The 20,525-nt window shown below is 44.7% G+C and overlaps 1 protein-coding gene across 3 annotated transcripts in view; it reads left to right on the forward strand.

Annotated features, from left to right (window-relative positions):
* The window catches only part of LOC126175634 (endothelial PAS domain-containing protein 1), a 702,263-nt gene that overhangs the window by 670,005 nt on the left and 11,733 nt on the right, over window positions 1-20,525 (forward strand). For all 3 annotated transcript variants that reach the window (XM_049922540.1, XM_049922525.1, XM_049922533.1), the window contains exon 8: window positions 16,852-17,206. In XM_049922540.1, the coding sequence (XP_049778497.1) occupies window positions 16,852-17,206 (355 nt within the window). The remainder of the gene's footprint in view (window positions 1-16,851; window positions 17,207-20,525) is intronic.

Consider the following 20,525-nt stretch of genomic DNA (forward strand, 5'->3'; position numbering starts at 1 on the left):
ACTCTTATCGTTGTGCGAAAATTTGCATCTGTATTCTTCCCGCCCTATACACATTGTATGGTTGTAACATTTAATGAGTGTGGTGAATTACTTTCATCGGTACTTCAGATCCGAGCACAATAGGTGTCTTTGACTGTCCATACTCTCACGTTACTTCTTGTTCTAGCTGTTTAGCTGAGCGCATATAGAGGATTTCTTCGGAAGATGTTTGTTTATTGACTTGAATGGCCTTCGATACCAACCAGTAATTTGCAGTATAAGAAAAGACTTCGGCTTTATAACATTAATTTTCAACTAACTTATTCGTTGCCGGAAAGTTAATTCGAAGAAGGAATGGGGTTTACCGTAGCACCGACGACTAGGTCACTAGAGACGGGGAGTAGAAGCGCAGATGGGAAACAGGCCGTGTTCTTTTCGAAGGAACAACCCCGGCATTTCATAAAACTAGTTTGAGAAGCTGGCTGACTATAAGACGTTTGTACCCCGCTCTTCCCGAACTGCAAGGCCAACATCTTCACCGCTTCGCCCGGTGAACTTAATTCGCGGTACGCCAGCAAGTTGGCAATGAAGAGAAGATAGACCTGACGTCAGTCATAGAATTGTCTTCCAATTATTTGATCGAAATCATCAAATATATCTGATATAGATAGACAGTAACAAACTTGTCTGACAACACTGCTAAGAGAGAATAGGAAAGCACGTTTGTGCGTAGCTCTCCCAACCGGCTGTACGCAGAACTTCGATGACAGCGATTAGGTGTGCAGAGGAAGCGTTTCTAGAATCACTGCCAACGAGGATCCAGAATTAGGCGGTGCAGCGCCTGCCAGTCGCTCGAAATTAGAATGCAGGCAACCATAGAATGAAATTAACGACACACCGGGTTAGCTTTCTTCTCAGGACCTAAATCCGACATTCTTTTCTGCTGCTTTGGAAAGACAGGGTAATAGATAGACTTGGCGGTCGCCTGAAGATGTTAAGTTTACCGCCACAGGTGGTGCAGATTTTTTCTTGAATGCTTATATTTCGATTGAACTGTATCACAATGCTTCACATACTGAGTTGCTTAACACTTACTTCTATATACATTATCTCACAACAGGGGTTACAGATATTTCGGTGCACCAGTGATGATCTGTATAAAATATGGAATATAAATTTCATTCGTGCATTTTACAATTTTTATCGCAACACAGATAGTAACGTAATGCATTAAATTGTGCTTTACAAAGTAAAGAACGAGGGGCGCTCAGTAAGTAATGCAGCATATTTTTCGTGAAAGCAGGCTGGTTTTATTCAGAATTCCAATTCACTGTGTTATTCCCCACTCATTTGACTACAAAATTCTCTAGTTTTCCACATCTTTTCCATTCAATGCGACGGCCTTACGCCACCTCACTAGAAGGACTTGTATGCTCATATCGTACCAGTCTACTGGTCGACGTCGGAACCAACATTTTGCTGCATCAGTAACCTCCCCATCATCCACGTACTGCTTCTCGCAGAGTACGAAAGGAAGTCGGAAGGTGCGAGACCGGGCCGTAGGGTGGAAGAGGAAGAAGAGTCCAGTGAAGTTTTGAGATCTCCTCCCGGGCGGGCAGACTTTTGTGAAGCCTTATGTTGTCATGGAGAAGGAGAAGTTCTTTTGCATCACATCGAATGAGAATGTCCTCACATTCCAACATCGCAGGAGGGTCTGTGCGGCCGGCCGACTCGCAGGGGATAGAACAAGTTTGCGCGACTTTACTGCGATGATGACAGACGCCTCGCCCAACGACTCACAGTGCTTTTGTTCACTGCCAGGTCTCCTGATAGACGTTCTGCAAGCGCCTATGAATATCTGCGATGCTCTGGTTATCCGTTAAAAGAAACTCGGTGACAGCTCTCTGCTTGGAACGCACCTCCGTTGCAGACGCCATTTTGAAGGCTATGTGTAGCCCCGCACTCACGAAAATATAGGAGCTGAAGCGGGAATGTTCCAGCATGTCCCATAATGAATTCCGCATTTTATCAACAGAAATTAGCCGAGAAAAAGGTGTTGCATTACTTATTGAACACTCGTCGTACTTTTTCCCTCTCCCCACTGCTTTCCGTGGGTGATGCAAGAAAAATCTACCTAGGATTCTTAGGGGGGGGTTTGTGGGCGCTCAACACCTAGGATTCTTATGTTATGCCACATTATACTCTGTGCTAGAGCTCCCTAACCTCTGACGGAATTTTCTTTTCTGTGGAAAAGGGAAATTGACCTATTGGTCTAACAAAAGAGGATGAATCATTCAACTTTCATTCCAGTAACAAACGGAAAAGACAACCAACCAGTGGCTTCATTTTTTATGTAAGAATCTCTGAGTTAGAGGTCACCACTGTATTGATCCAAAGTTGCTTCCGAAGAATTTAATAAGCATTTCTTCGCGGTTCCGGTGGTACTCGTTTACGAAAGTTGATTACACACATAACTCTGAAACCTTTTGGACAGGAAGATAAAACACCACTGATTACACAGTTGCCGGCCGGGGTGGCCGAGCGGTTCTAGGCGCAACAGTCGGGAACCGCGCAACCGCTACGGTCGCAGGTTCGAATCCTGCCTCGGGCATGGATGTGTGTGATGTCCTTAGGTTAGTTGGGTTTAAGTAGTTCTAAGTTCTAGGGGATTGATGACCTCAGAAGTTAAGTCCCATAGTGCTCAGAGCCATTTGAACCATTTTTATTACACAGTTTCGGTACTACAACTTCAGTGACTGCCCCAAATTTCTGGTACTCCTCCCCCTCCCCCCCCCCCCTTTCCCTCCGCGATGTGTTGCTCACTCATTACGTGCGCTGAACGTAAGAAAAACCCGAGTATGCAGCCTTATAAGGAACGAAGATTGATACATCCCTCGCAAACCCTGCGGTTGGAAACACTTTTAATATAACGCAACAAATGTGTAAGAAGTCTCTTCCCACACCCGTACGGAGAGCGAGAGCAGAGTTCCGCGTGGATGCCATCAGTAGCTCCGATAAGCCGAGCAAACAGAAACGTGACCGGCTACGTCACGCAGGACACAGCTGCAGGCCGTATTTCTTGGAAATGAAACAATGAACCATAAAAGTGTCTCCCTCAAACGCTTCGTAGTGAGTCTCGTAACCGCTTGCACTACACGAGGTCAGTTCGCCAGTCATATTTAACTACCCTTAAAAATTGTTAGGAGAGAAACGGAGGCTCCTTCAAAAAGGCGGTCGGAGATTGGGAGGGTGGAGGGCGTGCATCGAAAGAAAGTTCCGAAGATAAGGTGCACAAATCTGAAATACAAAGGCCTTAGCGAAAAGCGTGGCGCGAGCTGGCCGGCGCGCCAAGTGGACTAAACGAGGCAGCCGCATTATGCCCGTGTCAGGCCCCAATTGAGACAATCTGGCGCGCAACGCACAGCACTCGCACCAGCCTGACGCAACTTCCGATCCAGCGCAGCCGCAGACCGTCGCCTCCACAACGACCACTATCCAAGTCGTCGGTGCCTCGGCTGGCGAGGTAGAACACGGGTGGATCTATGTCCAAGGGCCACGGGCTCGCGTCGCAGGCACGACACCTAAACGTGGCGGAATCTGACTCGACAAATTACACAGAATAGATATCCCGTATCGTGTACCTCTGCCACAGTATAGAACAGCTTAAGCATTCGATAGATATGCGTGTCCAGATAAGCACGTATTTCGGGGAGACGATTCCGTGCCGAAGATTGAGTGAGCTCGTGTACAATCAGTACTTGTAGAGAACTGGTACAGCGCCCAGTCCGAGCACTTAAGGGGGGTAGGACGTCAAACGGGCCGACTTGGAGCATGAGAGGCACCACAGGACATTTTAATTTCCACTGTCTATACTTTTACAAATAAATTCATAAAACTTTGTCAGCATGACCAGGAAGGATTCAGAATTCACACTCATAGCAGTGGAAGTTGGAAAACATAACGAAATAATTCTTTTTTAACATGTGAAATTTCATCTTTTTTTTCGCTTGCTAATGGCAGTATTTGGTGCTATAGGTACGCTTTTCTTCGTAAGTAAGAGAGATTCTTCGATGAATTGTGCAGAGCATACAAACCATAGTTAAAGGTGTATGAAACTCTAGAATTTTCCAAATCTATTAAAAAGTGTGGTAAAAATTGAGGTAATTAACTATAAAATTTGTGTTTTTCCTAAACATGAAGTTTAAAATATAACAGTTCATTCGTTTTTTCATAAATTAAATAAATTGTAGAGTTTCATACACCTGTGAGTATGGTATGTATGATGTGCAAAATTCATCGAAGAATCTCTCTAACTTATGAAGAAAAGTGAACCTATAGCAACAAATGCAGCCATTAGCAAGTGAAAAAATGATGAAATTTCACAAATAAAAAATTTATTTTCTTATGTTTTCGAACTTCCACTGCAATGAGTGTGAATCCCGAATCCTTCCTGCTGATGCTGAAAAAGTTTTATGAATTTATTTGTAAAAGCATAGACACTAGAAATTAAAATGTTCTGTGATGCCTCTCCTGTTCCAAGTCGGCCCGTTTGACGTCCTAACCCCGTTAAACCATAAACCAGTTTTCCACAGTGGAGAGAAAATGCTCGCCTGATTCTCCATTCGTTCTTCGTATACCTGGTCATTTAAAACTGAAACATCGTGAAAAAAGCTTCCATCGTACACCGAAAGACTGCACACATAATCTTCTCTCCCTTTCCCTTCTCTCGTCATCGAACGGTGTAAATTCCCAAAACAGTCTCATCTGAGGGACGAGATGATTCCAACGACAAGGCCACGGCCAAGAACATCCTTACGACAGCCTCATTCAGCGAGCTGTGAAATTAATCCGTCGTACTCTCATGCGAACGAAGTAAACGCGTAGACGTAATACGTCTGGCAGTCATAAATTTCATGCGCTTATCACTATTTTCGTTATCTGTGCTGTTACAGCGAATCTTGTGAACACCTCACAGTTTAGTTGCAGATGCCGTAACGGCTAAAAGCGGGCAGTATATCATATCGGTGGGTTGTGGTAGGACGAAGCGCAATTTAATACAGCTCATTTTTATGATTATATTCAAGAGACACCGGAAGGCACTGGCATTTCTCAACTGCGAAAAGGCCTGATGATCGTGTTCCAGTCTCCAGGCAACGACTACGGGAGGGCAAGCTTCTATTGTTGCCGCAAAAAGTAGGATGTGTTCGTAATTTTGCACGCTGAACGTTTGTCTGTAATCCACGGCAGCTTTAGTAAGGTCCTAGCAAGGACATTCGACCCGAAATGGCTCGTTGCGTGTCCGTATTGTGTAGATATTTGTGATTAGTACAGATATCACATGTAGTGTGGTGGGCGTCTCGTTACTTGAGAAGATGGAGGTGAACGTGAGGGAGAGGGCGAACCTCGGTGCCGGCAAACTGGCCGTAGCTATCAGAAGATTTGTGGGGCCCGCCGATCCTAAGCTCCGTATCCCAGGGACGGATCACCACTAACACTGGATTACGCCCTTAGCCCATGTAACATGGCAGAGAGTTGTAGTAACTAATTTACCTCTCGTAAAGTGGCAGCAGGAAAGATGTTTTCCCACCAGCGTTCGGGTTCAAATCAGCTTACTTCTGCTTGATTATCATAGCGTTGCACGATTTAAAAAAATCTGAATAGAAGATACAAAAATTACATTATTCACAACAGAAGGCAATAATGTCAAACAATGCTCTCGATTTAATGGAGAAAGCAATATCACTATCGACGTTTCTGTAATTTATTTTATATATATCTGTTGCACTTTCAGAGCAGTGTAGAGCCGAGAAGGAAGAATAAGCTACAATGCTCCTAGTGTACAGATCCTGCAAGAGAAATAATGATCGCACCAAACAATTGTCAAGTTAAAATTCGCTAGTTATCCAGTTGTCAAAATGTTTCCATCGGAGACCGGCGTATTGAAATGCGATACGCAAAACAAACTCCAGTACACTATGAACATCACAAATCAAGTACAAGACATTAAGAATGGAAATTTCCACATAAACTTTCTTGGAAACGAAAACATTGCGAATCCACGGTAACGAATGTACGCCAAGCAGCGTGTTACTCGAAAGGCATCTAATAATTAATTTCGTTATAAAAAAATTGTGAGTTTTCGATGTTTAGTACGACCTCAGTTACTGTGCTTATAGTGGATGGAATGAAGAGGGTTAGTGCACATGTCGTTAGTCTCCCTGTCTTGCACTGACTCAGAAACATGAGAGTAAAGAACAGAGCGCGGGACTCGGTTTTAAAGAGATTTCCACAAGGATAAGAAAAGCACACGAGGTATTTTTTTACAAATGCCATCTATCGCAGGACTCCCCTTCGACGTCCAATCGGATTATTCACACTTACGGCGGGCAGTGCATCTCAAAACAAGATGGAGTCGATCAGAATCGAAAACCTATTGATATAAATAGAGTCACACATAAAAGATTTTACTTACCAAGGCTCTGACTTGACAGTTTCATGTGTAGGGCTCAAAACACCAAGCAGTCATTAATTGGAAGACTAGTTAGAGAATTGTATTTGGTTTTAATTCGAGGTACTTACAGGCAATTATGAAAACACCTTTATCGTAAACGTAGACAGGTAACTATTTTATTGGCAAGCGACCATTTATGGATAGTATAGTACCCAGACGACCGAACACACGAAACTATGAGGGTAATCCCAAAAGTAAGGTCTCCTATTTTTTTATAAGTACAGAACTCTGTGTGGCAGTTGGTTACACTGTTATGAAGAGTGCTTCACGCGATGTATGTAAACATGCGCACGCCGCACTGAGGCGCTCAGTCTTGGCTTGGCAGCCGTTGAGAATGGAGTTCCCGTTGGATGTCACCGCCAAGTGCGAATTGCGCGCAGTTATTCGGTTTTTGAACGCAAAGGGCACTGCGCCGATTGAAATCCATCGCCAATTGACGGAACTGTATGGTGAGTCATGCATGGATGTGAAAAATGTTCGTAAGTGGTGTAGAGAGTTTGCAGCTGGTCGGACCGAAATTCCCAACGAACAAAGGAGCGGGAGACCGTCAATTTCTGAAGAGACAGTGTTGAAGGTTGAACAAAGCATGCTTGAAGGTCGGCGGATCACCCTGGATGATCTCTGCACGTTGGCTCCTGAGGTTTCCCGAAGCACTGCTCACAGAATTTTAACGGAAACCTTGCACTGTCAGAAGGTGTGAGCAAGATGGGTGCCACGCATGCTGACTGAGGACCACATACATCGAGTTGATGCTTCCCGCGCATTTCTTCACCGCCTTGCAGCCTTACAGGACAACTTTCTGGACTCAATTGTCACGGGTGACGAAACCTGAGCATACCACTTTACACCTGAGACGAAGCAACAATCACGCAAGTTCATAACTTTCTGAACAGCATGGCGTCGAGCTGGTATGACATGGGCATACAAAAACTGCCACAGCGTCTACAAAAATGCATCGACAGAAATGGTGATTATGTCGAAAAATAGCTAAATGTTGAAGCTGTAAGCTGATGTAAGCCATTGTAGAAATAAACAGGTCTATGTACTTATAAAAAAAATAGGAGACCTTACTTTTGGGATTACCCTCATATACATTCTCAGATATCTTGGAAATTCTGTACTACTGCTGGTCAGGACGTACACAATTTGTTATGACGTATCAGGAGACAAATGCTTCGAAGGTTGTAAATGCGTTAGGACGCGTGCAAGCATGTGTGTGTGTGTGTGTGTGTGTGTGTGTGTGTGTGTGTGTGTGTGTAACGAGAGAACCAAGATCAGTCTAGTGTTGACAACTATCACATTTTGCCTTTGTAGCTATTACTGAATATGCACCTCAGGGACACACAAAACTCTTAGCGATTGCGAAATAAAGTTCCCGACAGTTTTACACCACGTAATGGGGGAAACGAGGTTTTTTCCGTGGGGTTTATGCTCGTAACATTTAGACCTATTAAGATACAGGACACCAGTTGTGCATTGCCTTTAATGCAACTGTGGATAGCTTTTGATCACTTTCCACAGCTCTTGTGAAAAGCAGTACAGTGTATATCGCTAATCAGTGTTTGAAGTGCAACATTTTGCAAAGTAGTCCGGTTTAGAACAATTGCTGACCAAAGCTGCCGCCATAGCATTTTTTCGCTTATCTTGCGACGTAAATATTGCATAACAGGGCTGAAACTGCTCTATGCCGGCACATTTCGGCCTTGGGCTAAGTCATTTGCTGTATATCTTTGGGAAACGATTCTCCTCATAGACTAAAAGGCACAGTATTCAGTTAAACGGCTCCCAGAGGCTCAATAAGTAGTTCTGTTTCCCTTCAGAAAGAAGTAGATCTTTCGCCATTTGCTTCTGATATAAATAATTGCATCAGTCTCTCCGCAACTAAGAAAGTAAAAGTTTAAACTCGAAGAAAACAGTACTTGGCCCTTTGGACATGTCACTCGTCGAATTCCTTCTGACTACAGCTTCAACCGTTTGAAAATTATTTTGTGTGTCCACTTAAAGTGTGACGCCCTGTAAACGAAAGCTTCAACCATTGTTATAGGAGTGATTGTATTGTAACAAAAAATGGTTCAAATGGCTCTGAGCAGTATGGGACTCAACTGCTGAGGTCATTAGTCCCCTAGAACTTAGGACTAGTTAAACCTAACTAACCTAAGGACATCACAAACATCCATGCCCGAGGCAGGATTCGAACCTGCGACCGTAGCGGTCTTGCGGTTCCAGATTGCAGCGCCTTTAACCGCACGGCCACTTCGGCCGGCTGTATTGTAACAATTACAGATAATCGTAAAACGATAAAGGTCAGTGCAGCCAACGCGTGATGTGAAATTCTTTCTCCATTTCGCCTGTCGGACCATGTTAAAGAGGTGTTCAGTTTTTACCGTGCAACGTGTTGGAACATCCAGAGATGTCTTGGTTGTAAGTAGAAAGCGGTAATGGTATCATTTGTGTGACCTGACCTGAAATAAATAAATAAATAAAAATCTACAAAACGCTCACTGCGTTCCCCTAAGGCAATATGCCCAGTATTTGTAGCAGAATCGTTCGATCTTTCCTTACATATATTGAAGGAGAGAATAGGTACATTGTCAGTACCAGAATAGACCCACACCTTTCCCAGCTCATCTATCAGTTCCACGTAGTTGCATTGCCGTCTTTCACTAAATAAAATTTATCGGATCGGTCCTGTCTGGCAACGTGTTCCTCGTCACGGACGACAAGAATATCATTGCTGTCAGTATTTACCGGAGTATCAGAAAACAAGCGAGTAATCGACATGCTTGTCGCGGCTGTAAAGCGTAGAAGTGCCGAAAGCCAGACGACTGGAGCAGGTTTCCCGGACGGCGCTGTGCGATGTAGAAGCCCGGTTGCTGCCCACGGCTATGTGCGGACTATCAATCTTTCCGCCATTGGTCGCGATGCCGCTGTCTCGAGGGGCGGCTCGGCTGTCCCGCCCCCAGCAGCCGAACTGCCGCATAACCTGAATGTCAGCTCGAGCATCCGTCACGTCGCTCATGGTGTGTTATGGCGCGGGCCCGTAGAGGAGCGCTGCCATGTTTGGCATTCTGCAATTCTCCTAATAAAGGGGGCCACGGCCTCTTCCGATACTCGAAATAAATGCCGTGCGTGAAACGACACAGGCGTCTACCTGCAACAGAAAATGGGGACCCTGGTGTGTGTGTGTGTGTGTGTGTGTGTGTGTGTGTGTGTGTGTGTGTGTGTAGCTTTGCACTCTGATCACGGTCCTGTAATTCTTCGTGTCGATAATATTCAGAAATGGATTTCGTAGTTAAGAGGCAGATGTTGAAAGGGTTTCACAAGTTTTCAACCACGTACTAAACGTATAATATGAGTCCTCGAAAATTCTCCTTGCCACGAGAGCACCGTTTGTGGTAGAGGGGTTCCGTGATTGATTATATTTGAAGCGGCAATTTTTTTTTCTTCGACGTATGAGAAGACCAACGTCTATTTGCGGAAACAAATCTGTTAAGAAAAACACTCCACAACGTTCCCACTAATACTTAATTACTGTGGAATAGAGAATTTGAGATTAAACAGTGCACCCTTCGGAAAACAGAAGACTCAAGTCGAAAAGGAAACTAATTCCAGATTTGTAAACCAGCGTGCTCCAAAAATTATAAGCAGGGCGTCTACAAAATGACTATTTACGAAACACTCGAGCGTATCATTTTAGGCTATTGATCAAATGTTTGACAACCATGACAGATATTACTAACGGAGGATACTCAATTTATACAAACAAGGACAGCACGAATGAGTGTTCGTTTGACTTGCGGGAAAACGTCACCAAAATACTGCACGACATGAATTGGCGGACGATTGAAGAGCGAGTCACCAATTACCCGGCTAAAGTCTACTTACATAGCTTCAAGAACCAATATTAAATAGCAAGTGATCTAGAGATATTCAACCCTCTAGGTATCGTTCCCATAGAGACCGGGAAGAAAAGATTAGACTAATTACCGAACTACAAAAGATTAGACTAATTACCGAACGTACAAGAGCTTTTAAGTACTCATTCTTCAACGCTCTGTATGAGAATGAAATGAGGAGAAATACTAATACGTGGTAGAATGTGAAGTACGCTTTGCCTTGCTTTCACAGTAATTTGCAGTGGAAGGATGTACATGTAATGGGGCCTATAATAAATGAATAATGCTGCCACCACAACGGTGCTCTAGCCTTCTTTCTATCTTAGAACTCACTTATCGAATTTAACGTGGACTCTGCACCAGGGTGCAACTCGGCACTCTTCACGTCATGAAAAAAATTCTAATATCACAATGGAATTGACTCTGGACCTCAAGTGTCACAGTCTGACCACTAAACGGCCGAGGCAAGGCGGCAAGAAATACTGAGATGCCCAGAATATAATACTATTTATCTTTTTTAGGGGAGCCTAATTTTCGTAGTACGTATGTAATGACCAGTATTTACTTGGCAGGTTCTCGTTTCAAAGAGAGTAATAGCGGCGGTAGCTTCCAGTATAGCAGTGAATGTACCAACTGACCATATAATGAGTTGCTTTTAGAATTCATCTGTTAGACTGGCTTCCACATAGTACGATCAGGCACCGCGCAACAGAAACATTTATCGGTCCAACGTTCGTATTTCTACTACGGCTAGACACTTGTGGACAACCATTAAACAACTTCCCCACCCAGCAAAAGGCAAAATTTATAATTCCAGTATGACTCTTAGAGTGTAGTAAATTAACCTAACGCCTTAAACGCACTTTTTTGTTTTATTTAAGCAGATTATAAGCACAGGCTGTACTTATCCTGATTTCAACTGTAATCCGCAGGCCATCTTTAAATCCATTGGTGCAAGCCCTTTTATGCTGCATCACTGGATTTGAGATGATTGTGTACTACAGTCGAAATCGGCAGTTGTACGAGTAAAAGCTATGATAATCGTCTGGTTGCTTAAAGAAACAATTTGTAATTATATGAGCAACTTAAATCTCCGAAACGACAGTTGGAAAATTTTACAATATTAAACGTAGCCAACCATCACTGAAGTTCAAGAGTGATCTAAACTCACTTGAAAAGACAATTAGATGCCAGTTGGGCGGCGCCAGTGTGTCGTTGGAGGCGCTTTCGTTTGGCAAGAGAGTTAAGAAGCGTATGCGTTCTATAGCACAAGAGACGTCGACTGATTTGGGGGGGGGGGGGCGGAGGCAGACAGTAGGGGCAAAGGAGCTCGGACAAACGTCTAGTAACTAAATAGGTTTTCTTAGTTTCCCTAAATCACGTCAGGCGAATGCTTGGTCGTGCTCAATTCTTGCACGCTACCCATCTCCAGTTGGTCCCCTGTCACCTATGACGTTGTTGTCGACAAGGCGTTACCATCCAACTTCCCTTTTACCTGTAGTGGTGGTCCAATGTTGTTTCATCGCTCACGATTACCCCTAACAACCTTTACCCACCTCCCCGAGGATATTCGTCATCCCGTGTTATCATGTACCAGATTTACGGGCTCGCTTCAGACCACGTCACCCGTCACGCATAGAGTACTCCAGAAGCACTTGGTTCCTCAAGGGCTGCATTTCACGCTATGACGATCCGAATTCACGAAGACCGACCATTCCACACCGTTCAGTCTCTGTAGCTCGGTGCACGCTCATTGGCTTAGTGACCGCTCAAGCAACATATACGTACGCACACACACACACACACACACACACACACACACACACACACACACACACACACACACACACCACTCTGCACTTCACATGGTTCACACTGAGGTGACAAAAGTCATGGGACACCTCCTAATATGCCTTTTGCCCGGCGTAATGCAGTAGCTCGACGTGGCATGAACTGAACAAATCGTTGGAAGTACCCAGCAGAAATATTGTGCCGTACTGTCTCCACAGCCGTCCATAATTGCGAAAGTATTGCAGGTACAGGATTTTGTGCACGAACTGGCCGCTCGATTGCGTCAGTGAAGTGTCTAGAATGTTCTTCAAACCTAACGTGAAGTTTCACCCAGTGACATGGCACATTGTCATCCATAAAAACTGCGTCGTTGTTTGAGTACATGAAGTCCATAAATGGCTGCAAATAGTCTCCAAGTAACCAAACATAGCCATTTCCAGTCAATCATTGGTTCAGTCGGACCAGAGGACCCAATCCGTTGCATGTAAACACGGTCCATACCGTTATGGAGCCACTACCTGCTTGCACTGTGCTTTGTCGGCAACTTGGGTCCGTGGCTTCGTGGGATCTGTGCGACACTCGAACCCTACCATCAGCTCTTACAAACTGAAGTCGGGACTCACCTGACCAAGCCACGGTTTTCCAGTCGTCTAGGGTTGAACAGATATGGTCACGCCGCGCGGGGTTAGCCGAGCGGTCTCAGGCGCTGCAGTCATGGACTGTGCGGCTGATCCCGGCGGAGGTTCGAGTCCTCCCTCTGGCAAGGCTGGATGTGTTTATCCTTAGGATACTTTAGGTTAAGTAGTGTGTAAGTTTAGGGACTGATGACCTTAGCAGTTAAGTCCCATAAGCTTTCACACACACACACACACACACACACACACAGACAGACAGACAGACAGACACAGAGAGAGAGAGAGAGAGAGAGAGAGAGAGAGAGAGAGAGAGAGAGATAGATATGGTCACGAGACCAGGTAAGACGCTGCAGGCGACGTCGTGCTGTTAGCAAAGGCGCTCGTATCGGTCGTCTGCTACCATACCCATTGCCGTCAAATTTCGCCGTACTGTACTGACGGATACGTTCATCGTACCTCCCACATTGATTTCTGCAGTTATTTTCACGCAGTGTTGCTTGTCTATTAGCACTGACAACTGTACAGAAACGCCGCTGCTCTCGGTCGTTAATTGAAGGTCGGCGGCCCCAGTGTTGTTCGTCGTGAGAAGTGTGCCTAAAATTTGGTGTTCTCGGCACACTCTTTACACTGTGGATCTCGGAAAATTGTATTCGCTAACGATTTCCGAAATGGAATCTCCCGTACGTCTAGCTCTAAATACCACGCCTCGTTCAAAGTCTGTTAATTCCCGTTGTGCGGCCATAATCACATCGGGAAGCTATTCACATGAATCAGTTGAGGACAAATGACAGCTCCTCCGATACACTGCTCTTTTATGCCTTGTGTACGCGATACTACCGCCAGCTGCGTATGTGCATGCCGTGACTGTTGTCAAGTCAGTGTATATATCACATTTTATATGCGGTTTTAATAACTAGATATCACAGCCACAGGCTGCACGTGGTTAAGAAGCGGTGAGCGCTGCAGCCCGGCAGGTGCGAAGCGAGTGTGGGAGACCCAGTTGTGTGTGTGCTCTAGGTAGGAAGTGCTTCGGAGCGTCCCGCTGACAACACTCGGTGGTCAGTGAGAAGCGGAGGGGCGAGAGGCAGCTGGTTGCTCCACTGTGAACGCCCTGGGAGGCAGGTGGAGGGGAGGAATAGGGGGCGGGGACTCGGGGCAGGCGCAGTCGCCTTGTCGCGCGTCAGTCGCTCGCCGGTGCACACACGCGCACAACGTTCCGGGCTGTCACCCAACAGGCTTCGCCACGCACAAGCAGCAGTAGTTTCTTCCGTAACTCCTGGTGAGTGGCGCAGCTTGCGGCTCCTCGCGCCGTCAGTGGACACGACGAACCCGTATCCGCGAAAGGCTTCTAGAGCAAGAATACGTTTCTATACGGAGAATGCCTCAATCAGAAACATCTCAGAACTGAACTTGCGATGGATTTATGTACAGTGCGGAATGTGTATTACCGTCAGCTGTGGTTACAAGTGCTTCAGCGAGAAACGTGAAACTATATAAAAAGGAAAAAAAAGTTGTGTATTGAAATTTCAGTGCCCATCCACGTCAATTGTGTATTTTCTACTCAACGCTTCGAAGGTTTCATCCATCGTCTTCGGCAAGATACGTGAATGTTTAACACGCAGACTCTACAGTTACAAATGCTGCGTACTCTTCGGAGAGGAAACTAATGCCAGAGAAAGGCTTTAGTGGAAGTATCATTGTATAAAAGAGTTGTCTAGTTGTGGTTCAGACGGCTAGTTTTACTGCACACGAAGACCAGGGGGAAATGCACGAAACGTCGATTGAAATGCACAATTGATGCGGCTAGCTTAGCGTTATATTTTATTTGCGAATGTGGCCCTTGCAGAATTTGAAGGCGGGAAGAACTCTTGACATCCGTATACCATCGCTCAAAGTGGCTTGTTGTCCCTTACAGGCTCTGTGATCTCTCGTTAAAAGCGTGATTCGTGATCTCCCGCAGCCTGCCGGATTCTTTCTGGGGACAATAAAGTTATCATAGTCATGCGTGTGCGTGCAGAGTACGGTTCGACGACATATCGCTGAGCCTTGTAAAAGCACAGGGCTCTTCTTACGTTGTTAAAAGATGTTTCATCAAAGGGTGTCCATGACTGATGTAGAGGGTGCGTCTCTCTTTCCGTTCACTGGAGTTTGGCGGTTTTAACTGCTTCGCTGTCTTACGGAAGCCGGACGAATCATTTCTTGTGTCTTCGATGTAAACAGTGAGAGTGATGTTTCGTTGTTCCATGTCGGCGTTACTGATGAGTTTGAGAGACGCTGGTTACTTAAGTAAAAAATCGGCTGCTGAATTTCTGTACAACCGGAGGTGGACTCTGTTTCCCATGGTTTTCTTTCGACATTACGGAATGTCTCTGTTGCTGCGTCTGCTTTGATCATATGGAAGGTCTGCCGTTATCTTCTTGTCGAAGGACGGCGCTGCCAAGGCCACCAGTTTTCGCGGAAGGCAATTGAAACTTCGTGCCTTGCTCATGTATTTATAGTTCCAATGGAGATTTATCATCAACGTTTTGCGCAGTGTGCGGACATCAATAAGCGTTTAATATTTTCTACATTCGCTGACAACAAAGCCAGACCTTTTTTACGGTGGAGTGACTAGGTTGCGAACTCATTCGCTTACTAGATTTTACATTGAGTTGGGTCAGTTCGGTACGTGGTCCAGTCTGTGGAAACATAAGTTCATCACCGACTCGGCTGTGCGTTACCAATTGGAACTTGTGCGTTTGTATGGCCGATAAATGAAGAATATTGCTACGACAAATTTTTAGAGACAGAGAATTCTTCCTGATAGTTTACGAAGGGGGCGATTACTTGGCGGTGTGTTTAATCACTTGATACTCGTCTTGTATTAATACTTGTTGTTTAATGAAATGCTATACTTACTTAAGACATTCGACCGAGGTCATAAAAAGAGTTTTACGATACAGCCCTTGATGATTTTTGCAGATAAACTCTTCAGTAAAGAACATTGGGAATGTGCGAAACAGGGGACTATAGTCTGCTGGTTCAGCAAAATTTCCACCTCGATATAGAATTTTTACATAGCAGTGTAAGTGAAGCTGTACAGCCACAATAGTATGGCCCTCATACGATGCATTATACACATTTTCTCTCTCTCTCTCTCTCTCTCTCTCTCTCTCTCTCTCTCTCTCTCTCTCTCTCTCTATCTCTCAGAATAGCTATATCAAGTGTCATATCACTGTAAACCTTCTCCTTTTTCCAACAAGGGCTATAGAATGCCAGTGAAAGCATACACAGTTCATCAAAAAAGTATAGTTGTTTCACTATCCTATTCGCCGTTCAGCAGTGCAGTGTACACCTTGTCTCGCTGTCTTAATAATTCCACACCTTTAAAAATGTTGCATTTTTTTTTTCTTTTTAGGCTGGCAAACTAACTGGCGCGAGCGTATCCGCGGCAGACTTCCATGCTGTATCTGTCACTTATGGCTACTGGAAGATGACAGTTTTCTCATGCCAAACTATCGCTTGTTAGTGAAAACTGAGCAGAAAAATAGTCGTTATGTAAATGTTCAAGAAATAATTATTTTGGTTAGTTACATCGTCAGTTGTGCAAAGCACCATATGTGTATGAGCTAGACACTTTTTATTTGCAAAGAATCGCCATAAGAGACATTGTTTTTTGCTGCGTTCACTCTGATAAATGCCCCTTCTTATGTTGTAAGAGCTGTCCATTTACACTTCAAGAGCAAGGAAATTGTTACGGAAGATTATAATGGCAAATGATGACGCTATTCGCAGTGAAAATACCCGAAGCCTTTTGCGTAAATACGCGTGTTTTCAGTGACATTCATGACGACACAAATAACTTGACGAATTATTAACTGGCGACTGAGGGTAAAACAGGCTGAAAATTTCAAATTAACATGTTGTGAGCGCGCGCACGTGTGTGTGTGTGTTTGTGTGTGTGTGTGTGTGTGAGAGAGAGAGAGAGAGAGAGAGAGAGAGTGAGTGTTGCTGTGCGCGCTTACTGAGTACTGATTGATGAGGGCGTCGCGTGTTGCAGTGGCATCGAGCACCGGGATGAGGTGTACGCGAGCTGCCAGTTGTGCGCGGGCCCTCCGGCTGCCGCTGCGCCGGCCGGCGTGGCGGTGCCGCTGAAGAGCGGGCCTTGCGTCGCGCAGACCGTGTCGGGCAAGCTGTTGTCGGCGCGCACGGTGACGGCCAGGGTGTTCTCTGCCGCGCCCGCCGTGCGCCACGCGCCGCAGACGGTGCTGTTGCCGCTCGCCGACCTGCCCCCGGCACCCGCCGCCGCCACCGCCTCCCCGGCCACCGCCGCCGCCGCAGCCGCCGTCCACCAGCCGAGGGCCGCCGCCGCCGCAGTCCGGGCTAGCGCGCCCGCCGTGCTCGAGGCCCCGCAGGTACACGCCACCCCCCACCCCCCTACCCATCTGTCAGCAGTGTCAGTTGAACTTCACACAACAGGGTGGGAATATCTGTGGAGTGAGCATTCAGACACATAATTTTTGTCGCCAGCTTCTATCGTGTCCTACAGTCGACTGACTACGGTTTGCCCGTAAGCGTTCTGCCGATTTTGAATGTTGTTACATCACCGGTACAGATGGATCCCATTCAGAAGTACTGTGACTTTAGTATTAGTTTCTCATAAGTATATAGTTTTATGTTCTGTGAATGATTTGTGTGATTAATTGTAACAATGTGGAATGAGTCATTCTACATTTGTATATAAATACGGCTACATGCTGACCATTCACAGGTTTGCTTTGTAATATTAGGTTGATGCATAAGTGTAATAAACACAGCAGATACAAGTAAGAGAGACATTAGAGGGGGACATTAGTCACCAATAATATATTCGATTCAGTGACTGTAGAAATCACGTGGTTTTGAGGCGAAGAACTCGTCGAGTCTTTTTCACAGCGCGTTTTCATCCGGAAAGGAATTTCCTGGAAGATTGTTCAATAGAGAGTGCAAGACGTGAAAATCTTAGGGCCCGAGATCAGGCGAATAAGATGTGTGCTGAATGGCTTCCCAACATGACTCCTGAAAAATGTTTTTGTGAGTCTGCAGCGGAGGCAACAAGATATGTGGGCCCTGCGACAAACTGGTGACGTTGCACTAGTCGACTCGTCCGTCACACTCGGCGGATGCTGGGCTCTGTGTAGAGCCCCCGGGAAATCGATACGTAATTGAAAACGTAACCTATTAGAGGTCTTAATTTTGTTGTGTGCTGTCGAGAACTTGCAGGCATTTACTCACACAGTCAACGATAATCAAACTTGTCTGAAGTAGTTACTCCCAACTAGAGATGGCTGCTGGCACTCGTAAGACCTGCAGTGCCACATGCTGTGACGTATGTGCCACAGCCTATCTTTCTCGTAGGCCTCTGTCTACAGTGTGAAATGAAATGTCGTGTGGCTAGGGCCTCCCGTCGGGTAGATCGGTCACGTGGTGCAAGTCTTTTTAGTTGACGCCACTTCGGCAACGTGCGTGTCGGAGGTCTACAGTATGTGGGCGTGCATTGTTGTAGAGTAACATCACTTCACGTAGTCTTCCCGGTCAGTGTTCTTGGATTGTTTATCTGAGACATCTCGGTTGTTGACAATAAATGTCAGCAATGATAGTTACACCTCAGGGTAGCAATTTCTAACACACCACACTGTTGCTGTTCCACGAGGTGCACCAGTAACAATACAGGATAGGAATGGTCGGTGTTGTTCATAAGTTAATTAATGAGGAGCAAGCAGAGATGCACATATGGCCACCTGCTGATTTTTGTGATTTTTGCTTAGAGCACGCAGTACCCATACAGCCAGTTTATGAAGCTTCCTTATTGCATGCAAATGTCGCACAATGCTGAAATGATCACAGCTTACCACATTTGCGAACTCTTGAGTACAATGACGTGAATATTGTAGATTAATGCATTTAAATGAGGTTTATCAAACCCTGAAGGCCTTCTTAAATGTGGAATCACTAATGTCAAAATGATCTTCCATAAAATGAGAAAATCATTTTTCTTGCCCTGCTCTGTTCAGCAGCATTATCCCGATACACAGCGCAAATGTTTCTAGCTGCATCCGCTGCTGTCACCCCTCTATTGAGCTCAAACAGAGGAATGTGTCGGAAATGTTCTGATTCCTCCACTTGGCTCTCCATTTTCCAGCATCCACAGCTCCACTCACTATCTCTAAGTGATAATATGTAAACTCAGATAGCATCCCTTAAGACTTACGTGCACAGTAACAATCATTGCTCAACTGTACTCATCACATTATACTCTCTGTAATGAGTGCATATATGCATGTCCTTAAAACAAACCGCCAGTTGTTTTCATGATTTTAATTCCAATTTTGTTTTCTCCACTTGAATATAATTCCCCTAGGAATACAGCAAGTTATTCACTTAAATGCAAAATCCAAGACCACGTGGATAACTTAAAAGTATGGATAGTCCAAAATACAAAGGTTTTTACTGGAAATTGCTATTTGCAAAACATGTTTCATGTCACATTTGAAAACCCACTGGATTAAGTATAAGTTCCTCTCTGGAAATTAACTAGTGATTTATGAAATTATGCTGAAAATGCACTGTATTTCACATAATTTGGATTCAGTCCAGTTACGGGAAACAGCCATTCATTTTTTTGTGTTTTTGGTTTTGATTCATATTTCTCCTGATGAGCATTTTCATTTTCCAGAGAGTCAAAACATCAATATTAGTCAAACAAATTCTATCCTGAATACTCTATTAACAAATCAGTGCATTTCAGTGACTCAGTGAAATGAAATGTCGTGTGGCTAGCGCCTCCTGTCAGGTAACCGTTTACCTGGTGCAAGTCTCTTGAGTTGACGCCACTTCGGTGACTTGCATGTCGATGAGGATGAGATGATGACGATGATTAGGACAACACAACACCCAGTCCCTGAGCAGAGAAAAATCTCCGACCCAGCTGGGAATCGAACCCGGCCCCCTTGACATGACATTTCGTCGCGCTGACCGCTCAGAACCGGGGCGGACTCACTGTACATGATAAAACATGAGTAATATGCAAATACTATATTGTAAATGATACCTTAATTCCAATTATAATAGAAGACTTCAGGCTTCATTTTTTTCAAAAATAGCCAAGCCATATAAGGATAATCCTCAAATTGAGATTATTGGGAACTTGCTGTATTTTCAAGCCCACTGTAAAACATCCACTTCAAGGATTTCGAAGAAGAAATTGGTCTAAGTACTGTTAACACTTTCATTAAATTAAATTTCTGTCAATTACAATAAAAGACTTTGATAGCAAGTCATTTTTGCAGTTCAAGGGGACATTGTCTGACTAACACTGTGAGGTAATAACAGCTACTACTTAGAGCTGAAAAGATGAAGTTAATTCCTGCTGTGACTGGGCCTACAGTTTTATTTGTCAAGTAATAAGCACTCACTTTATGAAATACACAAATGCATGTAACCAGTCAGTTCATATCTGTTCTGACTATAGTCTTTAGGCATTGTCTTTCAATCCACTATTAATTGACAATGGTTCCTCTAAAACCTGTGGATGTTGTCATGGCATGTTGGCAATGATGCTGCTTCACGAAGAAGGGCAGAGCTGGTTCTAAGTGATTTGTTATTCTGATGAAAGAATGTTTAAACAGTAATTAATAATCTGAATCAGCAAATATTTAAAGAAAGACTCTACTTACCAGGCAAAAATTAATTATG

This window comes from Schistocerca cancellata, chromosome 1, assembly GCF_023864275.1.
Source record: "Schistocerca cancellata isolate TAMUIC-IGC-003103 chromosome 1, iqSchCanc2.1, whole genome shotgun sequence".
In the NCBI taxonomy this organism is placed as follows: Eukaryota; Metazoa; Arthropoda; class Insecta; order Orthoptera; family Acrididae; genus Schistocerca; species Schistocerca cancellata.